This window comes from Xiphophorus couchianus, chromosome 5 (assembly GCF_001444195.1).
Source record: "Xiphophorus couchianus chromosome 5, X_couchianus-1.0, whole genome shotgun sequence".
Classification (NCBI taxonomy): domain Eukaryota; kingdom Metazoa; phylum Chordata; class Actinopteri; order Cyprinodontiformes; family Poeciliidae; genus Xiphophorus; species Xiphophorus couchianus.
The window spans coordinates 1,707,130-1,728,099 of record NC_040232.1 but is presented as its reverse complement, the minus strand read 5'-3'; the positions used below and the strand labels follow the sequence as shown (position 1 = coordinate 1,728,099).

General features: G+C 45.7%; 2 protein-coding genes and 1 long non-coding RNA gene across 4 annotated transcripts in view; 2 read left to right on the top strand and 1 right to left on the bottom strand.

Annotated features, from left to right (window-relative positions):
• The first annotated feature begins 1,640 nt into the window (after positions 1-1,640).
• hmgb2a (high mobility group box 2a) lies at positions 1,641-4,189 on the top strand. The gene is made up of 5 exons (XM_028016991.1): positions 1,641-1,778; positions 2,841-3,000; positions 3,074-3,222; positions 3,294-3,468; positions 3,558-4,189. Exons 2-5 carry the CDS (start codon positions 2,854-2,856, stop codon positions 3,729-3,731), a joined length of 645 nt encoding a protein of 214 aa, XP_027872792.1. The 5' UTR covers positions 1,641-1,778; positions 2,841-2,853; the 3' UTR covers positions 3,732-4,189.
• An 872-nt stretch (positions 4,190-5,061) lies between these two features.
• Positions 5,062-20,970, top strand: part of wdr17 (WD repeat domain 17) — a 22,564-nt gene continuing 6,655 nt past the window's right edge. Inside the window, exons 1-27 of one of the 2 annotated variants that reach the window (XM_028016944.1) lie at positions 5,062-5,151; positions 8,334-8,472; positions 10,066-10,249; positions 10,321-10,551; positions 11,253-11,363; positions 11,447-11,587; positions 11,657-11,779; positions 12,073-12,260; positions 12,335-12,503; positions 13,208-13,296; positions 13,361-13,443; positions 13,517-13,603; positions 14,346-14,510; positions 14,588-14,703; positions 15,099-15,185; positions 15,391-15,540; positions 15,603-15,733; positions 17,248-17,373; positions 18,270-18,425; positions 18,503-18,567; positions 18,692-18,824; positions 18,890-18,978; positions 19,590-19,689; positions 20,172-20,311; positions 20,388-20,499; positions 20,577-20,718; positions 20,798-20,900. In XM_028016944.1, coding sequence (XP_027872745.1) covers positions 8,350-8,472; positions 10,066-10,249; positions 10,321-10,551; positions 11,253-11,363; positions 11,447-11,587; positions 11,657-11,779; positions 12,073-12,260; positions 12,335-12,503; positions 13,208-13,296; positions 13,361-13,443; positions 13,517-13,603; positions 14,346-14,510; positions 14,588-14,703; positions 15,099-15,185; positions 15,391-15,540; positions 15,603-15,733; positions 17,248-17,373; positions 18,270-18,425; positions 18,503-18,567; positions 18,692-18,824; positions 18,890-18,978; positions 19,590-19,689; positions 20,172-20,311; positions 20,388-20,499; positions 20,577-20,718; positions 20,798-20,900 — 3,344 coding nt within the window. In that variant the 5' untranslated portion in view covers positions 5,062-5,151; positions 8,334-8,349. Of the gene's footprint in view, positions 5,152-8,319; positions 8,473-10,065; positions 10,250-10,320; positions 10,552-11,252; positions 11,364-11,446; positions 11,588-11,656; positions 11,780-12,072; positions 12,261-12,334; positions 12,504-13,204; positions 13,297-13,360; positions 13,444-13,516; positions 13,604-14,345; positions 14,511-14,587; positions 14,704-15,098; positions 15,186-15,390; positions 15,541-15,602; positions 15,734-17,247; positions 17,374-18,269; positions 18,426-18,502; positions 18,568-18,691; positions 18,825-18,889; positions 18,979-19,589; positions 19,690-20,171; positions 20,312-20,387; positions 20,500-20,576; positions 20,719-20,797; positions 20,901-20,970 lie in introns of those variants that run through there. The other variant, XM_028016943.1, reaches the window with a different exon arrangement.
• Positions 15,618-20,970, bottom strand: part of LOC114144313 (uncharacterized) — a 20,331-nt gene continuing 14,978 nt past the window's right edge. The window contains exon 3 of the long non-coding RNA XR_003595464.1: positions 15,618-15,774. This is a non-coding gene — a long non-coding RNA (uncharacterized LOC114144313). The remainder of the gene's footprint in view (positions 15,775-20,970) is intronic.

Genomic DNA, 20,970 nt, shown 5'->3' with positions numbered 1-20,970 from the left:
TTTTATCATTTAAATGGAAACATGTGACAAAAAAGCTACTTTCCACCTGCAGTCCCTGGACAGCATAATGACAATTTAATATCATTTAACAGATTATTAAGTGATGCAAAGCCAGAATATAAATTAATGTCATATGTGCAATAAATCATTGTTCATATTTCAGTAAAAATAAGCAAACAAATCAAGCTACAATGATAGAATCTGATATTAATTCTCCCAGATTGCCTGAACTTCATAGTTTGTGTTGCTGCTGTTTGTAAACTGGGAAAAATGTCAATAAAATCCAATAAAATCACTTTATTGATTGTGAGGAGAAATTTAATGTTGTTGGAGCTCAAATTATCCAGGCTTCTAATGCAGAAAGTTCTCCTGTAGACACTGGCAGTCTCGTGTATAAATGTCCTTAATTTTCTTGATTTTATGAGAAATTGTTTTTTCCACTGTCATCTCCAGAGGTCCCAAAGTCTCACTTGACCTTTGACCTTGTTTCTAACAGTCCTGAAATGTGTAGCCATTAGCTTTTTCCTTTGTTTTGTCCACATTCAAGATGGCTACTCCCTCACCATTACTCTGGTGTGCTCTTTTTCTTGTTCATAACTGATCCAATTTTTTGAGAAAACATTATTTAAGCAACTTCCAGCTGTGATTTAAAGACACTGAATGTATTTTTTCATGCAGCAGCTTTTAAATTTCTCCACATTTTTATGCATGTGGTCTGATGATCACCACAGAAGCTCCACACTGGTTTTCTAATGTGGATTTTAGTGGATAACCTGGTTTCAGTTTCTTTGAGGCTGCAGAACATCATCAGACTTTACCATACAAATAGAAAATATCCAGATTCTGTTTTTGTCTTTTGCAAACAAAGCTGGGGGACAGGTTGCATTCAGCAGCATTCTTAATTAATGATGACTAGATTTTAAGCAGCCATTTGCATGAACAAAAGAGAAGCTGTTGAGGTTCTTGTTTCCATGTAGCTTCTCACCAGGAACAATGAACCACCACTCCAGACCCGGTCCAACTCTTCAGAGGCCTTTAATCATGCAGCAAAGCAAATTCTGATACTGAGACAAACTTCAGCCCTTGGTTTACTTGTATGCATTAATTGAAACTTGAACAATGTCATATTATCATATGACATAAGTTTCATTGACAAACTCCTATAGCCTACTATAGATATCATCTTCACAGAGGATGAAACTCAGTTTAAAAATAAAGACAAAGTCATTAATTTTGGGCATATGAGGAAGAAAACCTAAGAGTCAGTCTGAGCATAGATCAGCTTTTAAAAGTCACAGATGAATTTAAAGATGACTTTAACAGTCACTCAGCTACAGATTCAGATGGAAGCGCAGCTCATATCGGGTCGGCCCACTGTAAAACAGAACTGAAACCGGGGCTCAGTATAACTGCTGCGGCTTCGTTTCGACTCCTGTTTCAAAAAACAACAAACGGTCGAGGCAGCGGAGAAGGACATTTTTTTAATCTCCCTCAGCAGCTGCAAACAAAGGGCGATTCCTTTTCGCGCCGTATGTTTAAAAGTCCAGCACAGCCAATCAGCGATGGGATAGAACACACAAACATGAAGGCGCTCCTTAAAGGAATTCAGCCAATCACAGCTCAGAACGAGTTCTGTGCCCCCAGCGTTTATGTTTAAATGATTGATTCTGACCAATCAGAGGGGAAGGGGAGGAGCTACAGAACCAGTTTTAGGCAGTGACAAACAGTTGCGCTTTCTTCCTCATTCAGTCGTTTACAGCTTGTGTTGGAGAAAACAGGTAAGAGACGCTGTTTCTGGCTAAATCAGCGGATTTTTGTCGCCATTCATGTTAAATAAGTGTTTAGGTTGTTTGTTGTCATTAATCCGTTCTTGTCGATCGAGTTGTCAAGCTTAACCTCCAGAAGCGAACTTTTTACGGCCTTTTTTGGCCGAAAGTGTAAATCTCAGCGTAATTAAAACGAACTTTATAACAAAGTAATCGGCGTCGGTTTCTAAGAACGGAAATGGGTAACTATAGTTTACGATGTTTTGCGGTGTGATGTAAGTGGCGGAGTTGGTGCGTAACAGGCAGTTGAAACGCCATTTGGCTGCGCAGTGCTAACACGACGGAAACTCCGCAGTTTGCGCCTGAAACGGGCCGCAGGTCTTTTCTGACTGGGTTCCGTTTGTTGTGGTATCAGTCCGAGCCCGTATGGAGTTCTTGTGTTTAGGAACTGGACTGGGCGGTTCTGCAGGGGAACTTTTGGCGCAGTTGGGCGGTTTAGGCGGGAAGATACAAAATGGAGTCGCGTCTTTTTGTCCCGAAGAGCCAGAAATCCGATTAGCGTCTGAAGACGGCTCCTCCCGGCGTCTGGCTGGCTGCGCTAGGCCTCATTAACATGTAACACTCATTAAATACAGGTCAAAGGTCACTTTGCACAACTTTAACACCGTTATAAGGTTTATGATAACTTTTAGCGGGTTTAGAAGGTAAACACTGATTCTTATCAGGGATGTTTACATTATTTTCTTAACTGTTTCAATTAATGCAAGACTTATTTAAAATACATCTCAGTGAAATCTGAAAAGTTTAACTTTGACTTGAATTGAACATGTAATGAGAAAATAGACTTAAAGTTGATGGTGCCGTTTTAAGTATTGAAATAAGTTATAAAAAACATTTGAAGTTGCAAAATGTGAAGATCTGAGTTTATTGGGTAAACTCATATTAAAGCATTTTAAAACTCATCAAATGTTTAAATGCTCTGCTCCTCAGAGGCTAAGCTAATGCTAATACTCCATCATTAAGTTTGAAATAATTGCGTCTTTTCCCAATCGCTCATATTTATTCTTTTTAAAGAGTAAGCGCCGACATGACAAAGGACCCCAATAAGCCCAGAGGGAAGACCTCTGCCTACGCTTTCTTCGTTGCTACCTGCCGCGAGGAGCACAAAAAGAAGCACCCAGGAACCAGCGTCAACTTCGCAGAGTTCTCCAAGAAGTGCTCAGAGAGATGGAAGGTAAGCGGCGCTAACCTGAATGTTTCCCAGTAACCTGGGAACTCTGGAGGACTAAAATGCGTTGTTTTGTAAGACTATGTCAGCCAAGGAGAAGGTGAAGTTTGACGAGATGGCCAAGAATGACAAGGTCCGCTACGACCGAGAGATGAAGTCCTACGTTCCCCCGAAAGGAGCCAAGAAGAGCAAGAAGAAGAAGGACCCCAATGCACCCAAAAGACCTCCGTAAGTCAGCGCTCTTATCTGGTCTGTTAAAGAGTCTTATGATATTTATACGTTCATCTTTACGTCTGCAGCTCTGCTTTCTTCGTCTTCTGCTCCGACCACCGTCCCCGGATCAAGGAGGAGCATCCCGGCATCTCCATCGGCGACATCGCCAAGAAGCTGGGCGAGCTCTGGGCGACGCAGGGCACCAAGGACAAGGCACCGTATGAGGCCAAGGCTGCCAAGCTGAAGGAGAAATACGAGAAGGTAGGCGCCCAGATGAGAGGAACCAGCTAACAGGAAGGTAGCGTGATGCTAACAGGAAGCTAACAGCTCTTCCTCCTCTTGCTCCTCAGGATGTTGCCGCCTACAGAGCCAAAGGCGGTTCAGGGAAGAGCGACGCCGGGAAGAAGAGTGGCCCCGGCCGGCCCCCAGCCAAGAAGGTCCAGCCTGCTGATGACGACGATGATGATGACGACGAAGATGAGGACGAGGAGGAGGATGACGACGATGATGACGATGATGAATAAGTGTCATGTGAAAGGATGTGAAGTTTGCGATGCATTGTTCAGCTTAAACCTGTTTTTTTTGTGTGTGTGGATGATTGCAACATTTAGCCTGCTGTCCCTGGTTCTGGTCCGGTTCTGCCGGACCGGGTCGTCTCCTGTCATTCAGGGATTTAGTTTCTAGCCTCCCTTTAGTCCGTGTCTGTTTCTACTGAACTTGGGTTGTTCCACCTTGTGAACGGCGCTGAACTGGACTGAAGCGCCAGCGGACGGCAGGAAGACATTTTGTTTTTTAAAGCTTGGTTCTGGAAGCACTGCTCGCGTTCTGTTCTAGTGGTGCCGTTTTCTTTCCCACTGTCGTTTTACCACCAGGATGTTTCTGTAGCGTCATTAAGATGTTGGCAGCCATTTTTAAAGTGGAACTTTAAAACCTGTAGAACGAATTTTTCTTTTTATAATAAAATTTTGTATATTGATTATAACTGCAGTTTGTGATTATTCCACATGTTCAACTTTCTGTCAGATCTGCTGAATAATAAACAGGAATTTAATATCTAAACTGTTTCTGCTGCATGTTTTAGTTTGGCTGTGCAGCAAATGGATGCGACTCCATGCCTGGTTGGAAAAAATCCAGCAATGATTCAGAGGAGCAACTGTTGCAGAGAAGGCTGAGGGGTTTCAAACTAGTGGAAAGTTAGCTGGAGGGAAAACCTTTACATTTGGATGCGCCAGCAGCTGGGCAGAAGCAGAGCGGCTGCTTTGACTGATTCTCCTGAAACCAGGCAGCAGCTCTTAAACTTTTAATCTCTGGCTGAAACTGAAAGAATAATCTAATACCAGGATTTTTGATTATCTCTACACAATTATTTCTATCCTTTGCAAGTCTAATTTGGTTCTGTCAGTAAATCTACATGTTTTATCTTATGGTGTAAAACTAAGGAAATGACTTTCATATGACTAAAGAATAATCCTGACTATAGTTACAATCCAGTGCTAAGTTTAATATTTTATTTTTTTGAGTTCAGGTTAAAAAGTAAATGCCCAATTATCAAAGGATAATTTCATGCCCAGCCAAGTAAACCTGGGGACCAAATCTCCTTCTGCCCGAGGCCCCATGCCCCCTGGAGCCAGCCCTGCTTCTGGAGCTAAATCTCAGAAACCGCAGTTAACATAAAGTTTAACCACTGATTTATTTTTATTTCAAAGTTGTGAATGAATTTAAAGGATTTGTTTCTGCTAAGCTTGAACATCCAAACAGGAAGAGCGCTGTAACTGACGCTCCCAGCAGCCAATGGCTGTTTAGTAGCGGCGATCTGGTGGGCCAATCGGAGGCGCCGCTGCGTTGGTCCCGCCTCCCTTGGACGACGCTGAGCCGCGGCGGCAGCGGGACTCCATTCAGCACCTGTGACCTGTCCACCGCGGACCGGCCTGCTGGCACCTGACGGTAAGACCGGAACCAGACACAGCAGAACCAGAACCACTCCAAAACCAGAACCAGGCCGCTGGAAAACAATCCTGAACACAGCGCGACAGCGGAGGCAGCAGATGCTAGCCGCGCGTCCGTCACCGCGCTGCCGCCTATGCGTCGCGCAGCGCGTCTTCCAGGGATTAGTTGGTGTCGCTGAGACCTGTTGCCGGTTCTGCCTCCTCCTGATACCCGCCCTCAGCCCCCAGACCTCGGACCGGGTGAAGCGGCAGCTCGGCTTCATCTCTATCGGTGATTCGGTTTAACGCGAACCCGTCCGGTCGCGGCTCGCGAGGAGAACCGTCTTTGTCACGAGTGGGCTCGTGCAGTGTGACACAGGGAGGATGTCTGGATGAAAACCCAGACACCCGAACCAGTCCTACCAGAACCGGACCGGTTTCATGGCTCTGGATCCTGCTGGGAGTTCTGGTCTCACCTGGAGGCAGAACTGGGTTTACTGGAGCTGCGCAGTTAGAATGAATCATCACGGAACCGGCGGGGCGGACCAGAACCACCCTACCGGTTCCAGCTGAGGTCCATAAAACTCCAGCTTCAGAGCAGAACACGGTTTAGATCCAAGCTGAAGGCTGGGATAATCCAGAACCGGACCTAAAGATGACCAGAACCTGAACAACATGAGGGTTCTGGACTGAACCGGGCCTGTTACTTAGAACCTGGTCCATCTACGTTCCCACCGTCACCCAAACGGTGAACCGATTGCCGTTTTCTGGCCGATCCTCAGAAATCCTGAGCTGCTGATTCCGGTTGTTTGTCTGAAAAGTTGATAAATCTGAAGAGCGGCTGCGTTCACACAGCAGCAGAATTAAACGGTAAGACATTTTTCTAGACGATAAATTGTCCCAGAAGTTATAGTGATAAACGATAATATTGTTGTTTTGAGACCATTTTCCAGTAATATAATGATAATAGCATAATAATGCACATTATCAAAGATCAATAAACTTTAAATTCTAACAAACATTTAATATTGGAACTGAAAGACATTTTAAATATCCAAAATAAACAAAATAACAGAAACAACAAATGAAATGAATTATGAAAACAAAATGGTTCTTCAAATAGAAGGACTGGCTGAGACCAAAACACCAGACCGAAAACTTTTATCATCCGTATTTTGGTTTTGGCAGGAAGAATAAAAAGATAAATTATGCAGAACAGACGGCAGCCTGAACGATGTGTTCACCCAACAACAAAATATGATTTGTGCTTTCCTATGTGGAAGTAGATTTTGTCTGGTTGTTTTAGCATAAAATTTGAAAAACATTGACACGACTCTTTCGACTGCAAACACTTTGGAAATTAGTTAGATAATTTTGTTTGCTTGAACAATAAAAAACAACTGATTACAATAAGTGCCGATAAAATCTGTGAAACAACAGAAATATGACCTAACATGAATAATTCTGTGCCAATGCCAGCAGGAATGTGAACATTTACTGAGTTTGTTGGGAACTGTGATGTTTTAGAGGAAGGGTCTGAGTTTACGCTGCTTTGTGCACCGAGGATGCAGCTGAAGAAAGATCCAGTGACCAACCAGCTGACATCAGAAGTGGTGTTGTGTATGATACACTAGGTCAAATTAAATACTGTTCAAGCAGATAACTGGAAGTAGCACATGGCAACGTTTATTTTCGAACCGGAACATCTCTTCTTCTTCACAGGTTCCGCTCACCTCTCTTGTGCACAGCAAGAGCGCCACCAATGGCGAATTGTTATATTTCGTTTACCTTCAGATTATACAACCAAACAGCCTCCAACATATAGGAGCATAATCAGACCAAAAGTGTCTAACAATCTTAATCCTGGAGGTTCCATCATTTCTTTGTCTGGAACACCACGGTGCGAAGAAAGAGCAGAAAACAGTCCAGAATAATAAAAGTGTTCAGGTGGATCGTGTGTTTCTCCGTCAGCGCTTGTTAGCCAGCCGAGCCGCCCTGATTCTGCTAATGAAGAGAATCTGCATGGAAATCAGTCGATTTGCACCTGACAAGACGAGGTCAGGGGAAAACTGGCCTGCAGGTGTTTGAAGATCGCCTTTGATTGATATTTGTTTTCATCCACAGCAGCAGTAATCAGCTGGTAAAATGAAGACAGGACTTCCTGCATTACAGAGGCACATGTGCAGCAGGTGCCATGCGTCTGCTGAGCGTTAGCAGCCGATCAGCAGCAGAGATTAATTCAATCTGCTCTGTAATCATCTTAGCCTGCAGCCTGCAGGAGGAAAAGCGAACCGAGCCTGGAGCCGTCCGCGTGTTTTCACGTTACAACCCGCAGAAACGTTCCTGAGCTCTTCTGGTTTTATTATGAATCTGAAAGGAACAGAAAATAATGAGCATGTGAACCGAACCTGTCCACCTTACGAATAACGGCTACCATAAAACAACAAATATCAAAATCAGTCAACACAAAAAACCTCAGCTAACTTAAGGATGCAACAAGCTACTACTTTTGTTTTTGATTAATCAATTGATTAATTTTTTTTTGCCCCGCAGGGGGTCTTCTTGTGGGCTCTAGTGTCCCTTTTTTCAAAGTAGAAGAAGACGTGCGGTAAACGTCGTCAGGTCCGGGAGTCGAACCCGCGACAGCCGCGTCAGGCCACGTTTGCCTGAATGTGGGTCCCGCCAACCCCTCCGCCACCACGTCACGCCCAGCAATTGATTAATTTTGACTTTTAATCAGATTAAAAAAATATCTACTTTCTGCCGCCTTTTTCATACAATATTAGAAGAAAGTTTGTTGACTATTAGTTGATTAAATGATTAATAACTGGATTACAAAATGTTCCTAAAAGGTGGTTTTATTTTTATTTAACGTTTATTTTAAACCCGGTGCTTATTCATAGGAGGTTTTTTAATCTTGAATGCTAAATGTTTCTATTTGTGTACAGCTTTGCCTTCATGATGCTCTGATTATGTTGTTTTTTCAGCTGTTGATCTTTTTTGAGTCGATTCATCGACTTCTAAACTAGTTGGCGATAATTTGAATAATCAATTCATCCAATTAATAGTTTCAGGATTGCTAGCTTCCGCTAACTAAAGCCAACAAACTGGTTCTCCCTCCTTCAGATTCATGTGTTCATCTTCATGCGTTGATATCAATGTGTTCATATTGTCGTTGCTGATGGAGGCGGGTCGTTCCAGGTCTCTGCAGGTGAGGATGGCCAAGGTGAAGCAGGTGGGCCTCCTGGCCGCCGGCTGCCAGCCCTGGAACAAAGACGTTTGCGCCGCCAGCGGAGACCGCTTCGCCTACTGCGCCACGTTAGCCATCTACGTCTACCAGGTGAGGTCATGAGTACCTCTCCATGAATTCATTCATTCATTCATTCATAACTATCACATATTCAAACAAAATATTTATTCAGTAAATAAATCCAGATAATTAGCTTCCAAGGTAAATATTTAGCTCCATGAATGTTTAGTGGAAGAGCTAACTGTATGGCAGTGACCTACACAGTTAGCTCGGAGCTAGCTGAGTTAGCTCTAATATTTAGTTAGCTAACTAAATGTTTAGTTTGAAGCTAAATGTCTAAATGCCAACTAAACCATGTTTGTTGGTTTAGATTTTGTTGTGGGTTGTTCAAGAACAACTTAATCTCCTGTTAGTATATACACTATATATAGTGCAGTGGTGAGTGTCCCCGCCTGCCGGGGTTCGATTCCCCGACGGGGAGTGAAGTTTGTTTCAGGTCCCTCTTGAAAATGAGATCTAGATCTCAACGGGGTTTACCTGATTAAATAAACGGAAAAAACAAACAACTTAATCAATTTAGTAGGGCTATTTGCACAAGATGTTTAAAACAACTTTTTAAAAAATGTGGTCGATATGTAGTGTGCTTAGGAAAATCTAACCATATAGTCAAACCTGTAAGTACATTTTTGAACCTGTGTGAGCAAAATCTACAATAAATTATTTTGACTTATAGAGATCATGGAAGCTGTAAATTGTATAATCAGCATCAATACATCATCAAATATTCAGATTATTCTGACATACAAGCTTCTTTTGTTGTATATTAACTTGTCATCTGAGAGAAATCTGGCATAAAATATACCTTCTTCAATATGGAGGATTATAATACACACCGTTTTAAATTTGGCATATATCAAACAAAAGAATAAAGGTTGGAACCTCGTTTGTTCACAAATATTTAATGGCTCTTGAAGCAGCTGCCACACATGATTGCTTCAGGGAAAGAGAAGTTGCTCAGCGGTTCAGTTAGTCTTAAATAACTTGTTGGCAGATGAAACATGTTAATCATTACCATACTTTTCCAATCACAGACTGGTAACTTTTTACAGGCAACAAACAAGTAAGACAAATGTTACTAATGTGTAAAATATAAAACATGCAGAACATTTTTATAAATGTTTCTATGTATACTTGTTTTATTCAGATATACTTCAACAGTTATGAAAAAACTTTGAACACATTTTGAAAACTGTGACTTTGAAAAATGAACCGTCATTTTTTTATTTTGTGACTAATTAGCAGAAATTATTGCACACAACCTTTAAAAGTCATATTGATCAAATTTGAAATACCAGCCGCCGTCTCCAATGGTTGTTGTTTTTCTGTTGAAAATGCAATTTCCTGTTTTTGATTAGATTTCTAAATTTCTGTCCCAAAAGTCGCAGCACATGATGTTTTCAAGTGAACATCATCGGATAAAATTATTTTTTTGTTATAAGTGAAATATAACTAAAAATGGTTTGAAAATGTGAGCAGGAAGAATCAAACATGATCCAGAAAGTTCTCCTCTGACGGCTGCTGACCCGTCTGAGGAGGGAGCTGCTTCCCAGGACTGATCCCTGAGGGACTCCCTGGCTCACCTTTGACCTTGTGCGGGTAAAGCAGATGCTTGTTTGCGTGCAGCTGGACCAGCAGTACAACGAGTTCAAGCTGCGCTCCATCATGTCAGAGCACAAGAAGACGATCACGGCCATCAGCTGGTGTCCCGACAACGCCGACCTGTTCGCCTCCGCCTCTGCCGACAACTTGCTCATCATCTGGAACGTGGTGGAGAAGAAGGCCGCCGCCCGGCTGGACAACACCAAAGGTAGGCGACCGACCGGGACTCTCACCTCTGACCTTTGACCACCTCTGACCTTTGACCTCCGTCCTCTCCAGGCGTCCCCGTCTCCGTCAGCTGGTGCTGGAACTCGGCGGACGGCGTGGCGTTCGTGTCGCAGCGCAGCCCTCTTTACGTCTGGGACTACCGAGGGTCTGATGCGGCGGTCACCGTCCACAAGGAGGCGCACTCCTTCCTGTCGGACATCTGCCTGTTCCGCTGGCACCCGAGCAAGAAGGGCAAGCTGGTGTTCGGACACACAGACGGCAGCCTGTCCGTCTTCCAGCCCGGTAAGTCCAGACCCGCGCTCTTTTATGTTGAGCTTTATTTAAACAGTCTGCATTCATTTCCAGTTATGGTCTGAGAGTTTGTTTAATGGGTTCCGTGGTTTTCAGCCTGAAAACGCTTGAGAAACACTGATCTAGGGAGATTGACCTTTGACCTCTAACCTGCTCACTGAGGCCTGTAGAGTCTGGAATGAAGCGTTGGGTTTGGACAGAAAGCTCGTCGTTTTGGCTCAGCGTAGCTTCGTAGTCTGCAGCTTACAGTTTAGATTTTCAGATATCTGGAAGGTAATTATGATTTTATGGTAACTCAGCCTGCCATACATGGTTGTTCCTTTGACCTTTAACCTCTACAGTCACATGGTTCTGTAAAAACTCTCAGAAAACAGCGACGTTCTGATACCAGAGATTATAATTTATACTTTTGAATACTTGAGTATTTTTATAAGTACTTCAGTACTTTCTCATGTTAAAACTTTTCACTGAGTAACTTTCGATTGTAGTTGAGTATCGATACTTTTACTCAAGTACTGGAGCTGAGTACTTTGCCCTAAACTGGTCGTTTCTCTGACCTCTGACCTTGGGATGAACCTTCTCTCAGGTGTTTTCTTCTCTGGGGGATGATACACTTTGTATGACCTTTGACCCCTTCTAAGCAGTTCTACTGCAGTTTTCTGTCTGACCTCTGACCTCTGATGTGTGTCCAGGCAGTAAAAGCCAGAAGCACGTCCTGCGTCCAGAGTCCCTGGAGGGGACGGACGAGGAGGACCCGGTCAGCGCCCTGGAGTGGGACCCTCTGTCCACCGACTACCTACTAGGTCCGGTTCCGACCCGAAGCCTCGGTGCAGACGCAGCCTCGGGTTCTGATTGGGTTCTGATCCGCCGTCTTCTTCTTCTGCAGTGTCCAACATCCATAACGGCGTGCGGCTGGTGGACAGCGAGGGACTGTCCTGCATCACGTCCTTCTGCTTCCCGTCCGCCGCCGCCTCCGTCCAGTGCCTGGCTTGGGTTCCCTCGGCTCCGGGGATGTTCATCACTGGGGGTGAGAGGCGCTGCCGGACCCTGGCTCTGAATGAAACCTGATTTGTGGTGAAACGTGCTGTTTCTGCAGACTCGCAGGTCGGCGTGCTGAGGGTCTGGAACGTGTCTCGCTCCACGCAATTGGACAGCTTCAAGCTGAAGAAGACAGGATTTCACGCTCTGCACGTGCTCAGCGCCCCGCTGGCCAAAAGAGGTAACTACACCTCCGATAACCTAACATGTAGACTGAAACTTCATTTATAGTTAGTCAATTATTGAAATCTCAGCTAAATTAATCATTCATTCATCTTAGACTGGAGTAAAAATTTTTTAGAAAAGTCCATTTCAGAGCCGCAATTAGGTCAAAACTGTCCAAAAAAACATTTTTCTATAAACAGCCTCAGCCTATTTTTCCGGTAAATCCGTTCTTCCCACTCGGATCGTCAGTTTTCTTGCTGGACTTTCTGGACCAATGCTCAAGCTAACCGCCTCTGCTCCTCTTTGCAGCTCAGAGCTCCAGTTCTTCCAGTAAGAGCCAGCACACCAGTTCCACCAGCGAGGCCGTCCCTCCGCCGAGCCTGTCCCAGAACCAGGTCTTCTCTCTGCCGCCCGGTCACGCCGTCTGCTGCTTCATGGACGGCGGCGTCGGACTCTACGACATGGGGGCCAAGAAATGGGACTTCCTGAGAGACTTGGTACGCCGCCGGCTGAGCGGCTGGCAGGACAGGAAGCGTCTCGGTTCGCTCTGACGTCTGTTTTCAAATTCCAGGGCCACGTAGAAACCATCTTTGACTGCAAGTTTAAACCCGATGACCCCAACCTGCTGGCGACGGCCAGTTTTGATGGAACCATAAAAATCTGGGACACCAACACGCTGACGGCCGTTTCCACGTCGCCCGGCAACGAAGGCGTGGTTTACTCACTGTCCTGGGCTCCAGGTGGATCAGCTGCTAACACACCGCTAATGTCAGCTAATGTTAGCATACCAGTTAATGTTAGCATATGAGCTAATGTTAGTATATGAGCTAGTGTTAGCATATGAGCTAGTGTTACCATGTAACTGTTAATTTATCAGCTAATGTTAGCATACCAGTTAGTATTGACTTTTCAGTCAATGATAGTATACTAGCTAATACTAACATATAAGCTTATGTTAGCATTTGAGGTTATGTTAGCATATATGCTAATGTCATACCGTACATTGCATATACTAGCTAATGTTAGGATGTTGACAATTATTGAGGTATCAGTTTATGTTAGTTTATAAACTGTAGCTGCTACTACCTGTGTTAATGGGTCCTACTGTGTTAAAGTTAGCTAATGGTAGCATTAGCTAAACTGCTAAGGTGAGCTAATAAGTTAACGCTACCTTACTTTTATTGTGTAAAGGTAAACATGAGTGATTGGATATTAATGGGAAACAGCTGGAGGTGTCATGCTCAGCATGAGGAGCAGGGCAGTGAGACGGTGGTGAGGTGTGAGGCAGGACTGGCAGCAGAGAGCATTGTGGGTCGGGCGAGTTTGTTTGTGCGGTCCTTCTGTGTTTCTTGGATCTGGAACGTGTTAGTCTGGATGTCAGGAACCAGAAGGTTGCTGTGGTTCTTCATGGGAAAGCAGTTTTTCTCTGCTTGTTTCTAAGGAGACCTGAACTGCATCGCGGGAGCGACGTCTCGTAATGGAGCGTTCATCTGGGACGTCAGGAAGGGGAAAATCATCACCCGCTTTAACGAGGTCAGTTCAGGTCTGCAGACTTTGTGAAGCTGGAGAGGTTCTAACTGCTGCTGTTTCCCTTCAGCACGGTAAGAACGGGATTTTCTGCATATCGTGGAGCCACAAAGACTCCAAGAGAATCGCCACCTGCAGCGGAGACGGGTTCTGGTGAGCGCTGGTCCAACCGGGTTTAATCGCACAGCGATGAGGCGGAGCGTGTTTCATGTTCCTCTCTCTGCAGCATCATCAGAACCATCGACGGGAAAATCCTGCACAAGTACAAACATCCTGCTGCCGTGTTCGGCTGCGACTGGAGCCAGAACAACAAGTAAGACCTGAATATCTGTCCATCCATCCGTCCGTCTGTCCATCGGTCTGTAGCTGTAAGCAGGTTGTTTGTAACTATCTAATAAGGTTTGGTCTAAAAACTCAGTTAATTGATTTAATCCATTTTCCTCTGAATGGCTCAATATCTATTCATAAAACCTTTAAATTGATCATTTTCATACATCTTTTCCCCATAATGCAGCTAAATATTTAACTTAAATATTCACTTTGAACCTAAATATTCCTGGTTCTGGTTAAAGCAAAATATTTAAGTTACTAGCTAAATGTTTAGTTAGCAAGCTAAATATTTAGCTTCATAGCTAACTATTTAGTTTGAAGGTAAATATTTAGCTTTAAAGCCATGTGTCCTCTGCCCCCTCTGTCCCCTTCGTTCCCTCTGCCCCCTCCATTCCCTCTGCCCCCTCCATTCCCCCTGTCCCCTTTGTTCCCTCTGTCCCCTCTGCCCCCTCCGTCCCCTCTGTCCCCTCTGCTCCCTCCGTTCCCTCTGCCCCCTCCATTCCCCCTGTCCCCTTTGTTCCCTCTGTCCCCTCTGCCCCCTCCGTCCCCTCTGCCCCCTCTGCTCCCTCCGTTCCCTCTGCCCCCTCCATTCCCTCTGCCCCCTCTGTCCCCTTTGTCCCCTTCGTTCCCTCTGCCCCCTCCGTTCCCTCTGTCCCCTTCGTTCCCTACGTCCCCTCTGCCCCCTCCGTTCCCTCTGTCCCCTCCGTTCCCTCCGTTCCCTGCAGGGACATGATAGCGACCGGCTGTGAGGACAGGAACGTTCGCGTTTACTACCTGGCCACCAGCTCTGATCAGCCGCTCAAGGTTTTCACTGGACACCTGGCCAAGGTGTTCCATGTCCGCTGGTCGCCGCTCAGGGAGGGAATCCTCTGCTCCGGCTCTGACGACGGGTGAGGTTCTGCACCAACTGGGCCTCTGGCTCAGAAAGCTGTTCTGGTTCTATGGTTCTGGTTCTGTGTGTGAGCAGAACGGTCCGGATCTGGGACTACACCCAGGACGCCTGCATCAACGTTCTGAGCGGACACACGGCGCCGGTCCGAGGCCTGTTGTGGAACACCGAGGTTCCCTACCTGCTCATCTCAGGTACAGAACTGCTGGGACCAGTACTGGACCAGTACTGTGACCCGCTGGGACTTGCAGAACTATTTGTCCATAAGTTTGGCTTCCAGCTGCAGTTTGTAACTTTGATAAAATAGTTGATATTTCTGTGGAATGTGTCTTAAAGTCGTGACGATTTGATTTGATATCTGTGACGAAGTGGATCTCTGGGCTCTGATTGGTTGGTTGTGGTGAGGACGCTGCGTTTATCCAGACGTCAGCAGCAGCTCCTTGTTTCCCCAGATTATCCGTCTCATAACAAACTGCCACAACATGGAGGCAGATTCAGCTGATATGGAAAAGCATTTTAATAAGCTACTGCAGCTTTAAGACGGGAACGGTCCGTCCTCATTGGTCTCTGGTCCCGGTCGGTTCTGCAGGGTCCTGGGATTATACGATCAGAGTGTGGGACACCAGGGACGGGACGTGTCTGGACACCGTCTTCGACCACGGAGCCGACGTCTACGGTGAGACACCGAGAGACACCAGGAGCCCCTGCTGAGGCTGTCCAGCTCTCTGAAGTCCTCCCTGTCCCCCTGTCCTCCTCTTGGTAACCCTGTGTCCCCCCCGTCCTTCTCCCTGTCCCCCTGTCCTCCTGTTGGTAACCCTGTGTCCCCCCCGGCCTCCTTCCTGTCCCCCTGTCCTCGTCCCGGTCCCTCTGCGTCCCCCCAGGTCTGACGTGTCACCACAGTCGTCCCTTCACCATGGCGAGCTGCAGCAGGGACAGCACCGTCCGTCTCTGGTCCCTCACGCCGCTCGTCTGTCCTCTGCTGCTCAACATCCTGACGGAGACGCCCTGGGACCGGATCATCGGGAACACGGGTGAGCCCCGCAGGAGGCCTGGTTCTGGCCCGGTTCTGGTTCTGACCCGTCTCTCCCTGCAGACGCGGCCATGGTCCCCGGCTCGCCGCCGCTGCTCTGTGGGAAAGTGTCCAGAGACATCAAGCAGGAGCTGGACAAGCTGAGCGGAGACGGCCGGTCCAGGAAGCTGCGCTGGTTCTCCGAGAGTTTCTGTGTGAGTTCAGGCTCAGCAGGGGGTCTGATGTCATCAGGCTCCTCTTCATCAGGCAAACTTCCTTGGTTAAACTTCCAGTATCTACACTCAGCTTTGATCTTGGATCAGAAACAAACCTGCAGTGTTGCTCTGATTCATGTTTGAGAAATCCTTTAGTCTCCATGGCAACCATTCAGCTGCTAAAAGCCTGGTGGACCTAGCCCCGCCTTCGAGCCGCAGCTCCTCCCCCACTCAGCTCCTTCAGACTAGCCAGCAGCTGCTGGAACTGCTGAGCCCGGAGCAACGCTGGTAAAAACATTAAAGGGTTAATAGAGGAGCCATATTGGGATGACTTCCTGGAGGCGGAGCTTCAGACAGGACAGCAGTTTCTTAAAGAGACAGAGACCCAATTTCAAGGCGTTAAATCAGGAAGTGAATTTCTGTCAAGTCATATTTAATTTTTGTAACAACTGAAGGTAACATAGTTACATGATAGAGCTATTTGTAGCACTGTGGTGCTGGAAAACACGATACTGGCCCTTTAAGAGGCTCACTGTGATTCTCATGTTTCATCTAGACCAGGGGTCTCAAACTCCAGTCCTCAAGGGCCACAGTCCTTCAGGTTTTAGATGAGCCACAGGTACAAAACACAGGAATGAAACGGCTTAATGACCTCCTCCTTGTGTAGCTCGGTTCTCCAGAACCTTAATGACCTAATTATTCTGTTCAGGTGCTGCAGCAGAGACACATCTAAAAGTTGCAGGACTGCGGCCCTCCAGCACTGGAGTCTGAGACCCCTGATCTAGACAAAGTGTAAAGATGTTTTTCTGATATTCTGGTTTTATAGTTTTTATAGTTTTATGGTTTTTAATTAATTTTTAAAAATCTCATTAAAATGAATTTTCTAGCTCTGGCAGGAAATATACTTAGAAGCCTAAATATCCACATTGTTCTGTTTTTAGTAACTTGATGCTTTTTCTAAAATCTTGCAGTTTTTCCCTGATTTGATGAAAGCTGATGTCAGAACTGATAATGTCTGCAGAATAACAACCTTTTTTCTGAGCTCTTCTTCTCGTGTGAAATATAGGCAGGGTAGCTGTCCAGGTCCGGTCTGCCGTAGAACCGGTCCCTCTGGGCCTGGAGCAGCTTCCTGCTGAGCCTGAGTGACCGGATAAACAAGCAGCAGCGGATAATGACATAATCAGCTCACGTTGCCTCCTTGCCTCTAGCGCCCCCTGCTGCTGTCCTGCTGTAACTCCAGCCCTTCTGCCATCTTTAATAAACATTCTGGTGATGAATCTCAGGGAAAATAGTGAAGCTAACCTGTAGAGGGCGCTGTTAGTTAAAAACCAAACCTCATCCAGTCTTTTTCTGACGCTTCAGTTAAAACAAGCAGCTGCATAACATAATCTCTGCATTCCGGGTAAATCTTTAATCTGCTGATGGCCGGAGCCTCCGTCGGCTGGTGGATCGGACCGTTTGGTTCCGGATGAGGTTCTGTTGGATGTGTTGAGCATGTGCAGTGTCGCCCTCAGCCTCCAGGGGGCAGCAGCAACCTGTGGGACCTGGTGTTCGTCATCAACGACCAAGACGACTCGCTGCTTCCTGCCAGCTACAGCAAAGGCGTGATGCACATGAAACACCTGGTGAAGTTTAAAACGGTGAGCCGCTCAGGTAACCCTGCAGGCTCCGCCCCCAAGCAGGCAGACAGCCAATCACAAAGAGAGGCATCTAAAAAACAGCGTCTAAATTTAACAGTAGGAAATGAGAATCAGTAGTGCTTTAAACTTTACTAAACTGTTCATAACCACAGAAACTAAAAGATGTCAACATATTAAAGAAATGCTTTTATTTTGAAATGGTTCAGTGATTTCTCTGAACAGAAAAATAAAATTTTTTTGTTAGTTTAATCTGAAGTGTGAAAAATAGTAAGACTGTAAAAACAGCCCAAAAATATTTTTAATTATTCTTCAGACAAAAATGAAAAAGTTAACTAAACAAAAAAAACAGCAATAAAAAGAAAAAATCAAGTTTGAAAAGTAAATTATTTAGTGATGTGTTTTGTTTTTAATTTATTTTTTATAGTTTGAAAAATAATTTGCCATATATTTTCAAATTGAGTATTGTTTTTTCCCCTTGTATTTCTTTTATTTCTATTTTGTATTTTTATGTAATATTTGAATTAGTTAATTTGTTCATTTATCACACTAAGAAGTAGCTTTTAAAATAAAATCATTAAAATACATGTAAACAGAAGTTACCAGATGTGATACGAGGCAACACAAAAAGATTTAATTAGTTAATAACAAATTTACAATATTAACACACTTTGTAGAATTTTTAAAGTAGATTAAACTAAATGATCAGTTAAATAATGTACATAGGAAAATAGATCAAAGATCAATAAACAAAATTAGACTTTTTACTTTGCTAATCTGATAAAAAAGAAAAAGAAAGAAAGAAAACCAGAATCATTTATGTTTTAATGTTTTATTATTTTATTGTCTAGTTGTTTTATTTTTTAATCTTTTAATGTTTTATTTTTTAATTGTTTCAGTCTGAAGCTCAGGAGCTGACCATCGTTAAGATGTCGAAGTTCGGCGGAGGAATCGGCGCGCCGAGCAAAGAGGGGCGTCTGAAGGAAGCAGCAGAGATCCACCTGAGGCTGGGTCAGATCCAGAGGTACTGCGAGCTCATGGTGGAGCTGGGACAGGTGAGAACCGGGTCACCGGCCCAAACACAGGTTCTGTTCAGCTCCTGTCTGTTCCCTGAACTCGCCGTCTCTTTCAGTGGGAGAAAGCCTTGGCGGTGGCGCCCGGAGTCTCCATGAAGTACTGGAAGAAACTCATGCAGAGGTAACGCACTCAGAACCAGAGCCAGAGCAGGTTCTGGTTCTGATCTGGTTCTGGTTCTATTCTGGTTTTCGTCCTGATCCGGTTCTGGCTCTGTTCTGTCAGTAACTGGGTCGTGTTTCTGCAGACGAGCCGATCAGCTGATGGCCGACGATAACGACGACGCCATCCCGTACTGCATCGCCACCGGCGACATTAAGAAGCTCGTATCGTTCTTCACCAGCAGGGGGCAGCTGCTGGAGGCCCTGCTGATCGTACAGGTAACCGAGGGGGTGGGGCACCAGGCGCGTCTAGCAGGCCGGGTCTGAGCAGCCGCTGTTTGCAGGGAGCGTGTGAAGGGAACATCCGTTCCCCGCAGAGTTCGTCCATCAACCACACGACCAACGACGTGGACAACAGGCAGCAGTACCAGAGGTACGGAGGCGGCAGAAACCCAGTAAACTGATAAAGATCCACAACACTAGCTTAGCTTAAGTTAGCTTCTTTTAGCATACACTAGATTAGCTAATTTGGCCTAGCCTTGCCCATCTTTGCTAGATTTGGTTTATCTTAACATTTCTTATTTTAACCCGCATTTGTTTAACTTGGATTATATTAGCTTTAGCTATAGCTTGGCATAGCTTGCTTTATCCCAAGTTAGTCAAAGCATAGCTTAACTAAATTTAGCCTGTCATAAGTTAGCTTATTTTGGCTTATGTTGTCATAGTTTAGGAGTTAAATTAGCTTAGCTAATGCTAATTTAGCTTATTTTAGCTTAGCACTGTTTAGCTTCCTTTATAAAATAAGATTTAAAATTGCAAATAATTTAATCCCTTGTCAGCATATTTTAATTTAGTTCAGATTAGCCTAATTAGCATATTTAGCTTAAATGATTTTAGGACAAAAGCAACCTCTAAGTGAAATACTTTGTAATATAGTTTTAATTTTTTACACTAACCTGTTTCTCTGTGTTGTTTAATCTGTCAACAGTAAATCTTTATCATAAACTCAGTGAGCAGAAATAATAAGAACCGTTTCGTCTTCAGCCTCCTTCATCACGTCTGTCAGGAACTGGCCGAGTGGTACTTCCAAGATGGCTGCTCCGTCCTGGCCGCATGCTGCCACCTGGCGGTCGACAACATCCAGGTAGGTTCCTCCAGGTTCCTCCAGGTTTCCTCCAGTTTCCACAAGGTTCCCTCCAGGTTTCTCCAGCTTCCTCCAGATTTTTCCAGGTTTCCATGTTTCTCCAGGTTCCTCCAGGTTTCCTCCAGTTTCCACAAGGTTCCCTCCAGGTTTCTCCAGCTTCCTCCAGATTTTTCCAGGTTTCCATGTTTCTCCAGGTTCCTCCAGGTTCCTCCAGGTTTCCTCCAGTTTCCACAAGGTTCCCTCCAGGTTTCTCCAGCTTCCTCCAGATTTTTCCAGGTTTCCATGTTTCTCCAGGTTCCTCCAGATTTTTCCAGGCTTCTATGTTCCTCCAGATTTCCTCCAGGTACCCTTCAGGTTTTTCCAGGTTCCTCCAGATTTTTCCAGGTTTCAATGTTTCTCCATGTTTTTCAAGGTTTTTCCAGGTTCCTCCAGGTTTTACCAGGTTTCCTCCTCAGTTCTGAAGCCATGTTTCTGTCCTGCAGTCGGCCATGGCCAGCCTGATCCGGGGAAACGAGTTGGAGCTGGCTGCGTGCGTGGGACTGGTCCTGGGAGAAGCAGCCAATCAGAGCACGGCTTACTGCCTGGAGCTGTTGGCCAGGAAGTACATGACGGCCCCAACATGGTAGACATGCAGTCCGCTTCTACGTGAGGCGTTTCCGTGTTTGCTGCTGGTCTGTTAGGACGTCTGTTGTTCTCAGGGAGCTCTCCGCTGACCTGCTGCAGATGATCCCTGATAATCACGTCTTACTGGCCAAGCTGTGCGCCTTCCACCCAGGAAGTGCTGCAGAGATCAACCAGCTGCACCAGCGCGTGAGGCGACCTCGGCCCAGATTACTGTTTGACCGTATTCTCTGGGATTTAAATCGTTGTTGTTTTTGTCGTTGCAGTGCGGCCTTCCCTCCCAGGATGAGTGCGCGGATCTGGCGGTAGCCGCGGCGGCCGACGGCGATCTGTTCTCTGCCGTGAAGTTCCACCTGCTGAGCTCTGAGCCTGAACTCGCCCTGCAGATGGGCCTTGGCTTCCTGAAAGGTAACTGTTTGCTCCGCTGCGTGTCGGCTGTGAGCGGATGCCCGCTGTGAATCTCACGCTGCGTGTCGCTGCTGATCAGAGCAGCTGGCCGGATCTGATTGGACGGTGGACAGCGTTCAGCCAATCCTGGATCTGCTGAGCTACATCCGGACCGACCGCCTCGTCCTGCCCAGGCTCACCCAGTGAGGAACTCGGCTCCGCAGGACGACAGGCTGTCGCCCTGGCTGTCGTAACTGTGTGTGTGTGTGTGTT

Bases quoted from the DNA above. Each gene is read 5' to 3' on its own strand.
- hmgb2a (XM_028016991.1), top strand. From the start codon at position 2,854: ATGACAAAGGACCCCAATAAGCCCAGAGGGAAGACCTCTGCCTACGCT. The intron at 3,223-3,293 runs GTAAGTCAGCGC...TTACGTCTGCAG, and splicing joins AATGCACCCAAAAGACCTCC to CTCTGCTTTCTTCGTCTTCT. The intron at 3,469-3,557 runs GTAGGCGCCCAG...CTTGCTCCTCAG, and splicing joins TGAAGGAGAAATACGAGAAG to GATGTTGCCGCCTACAGAGC.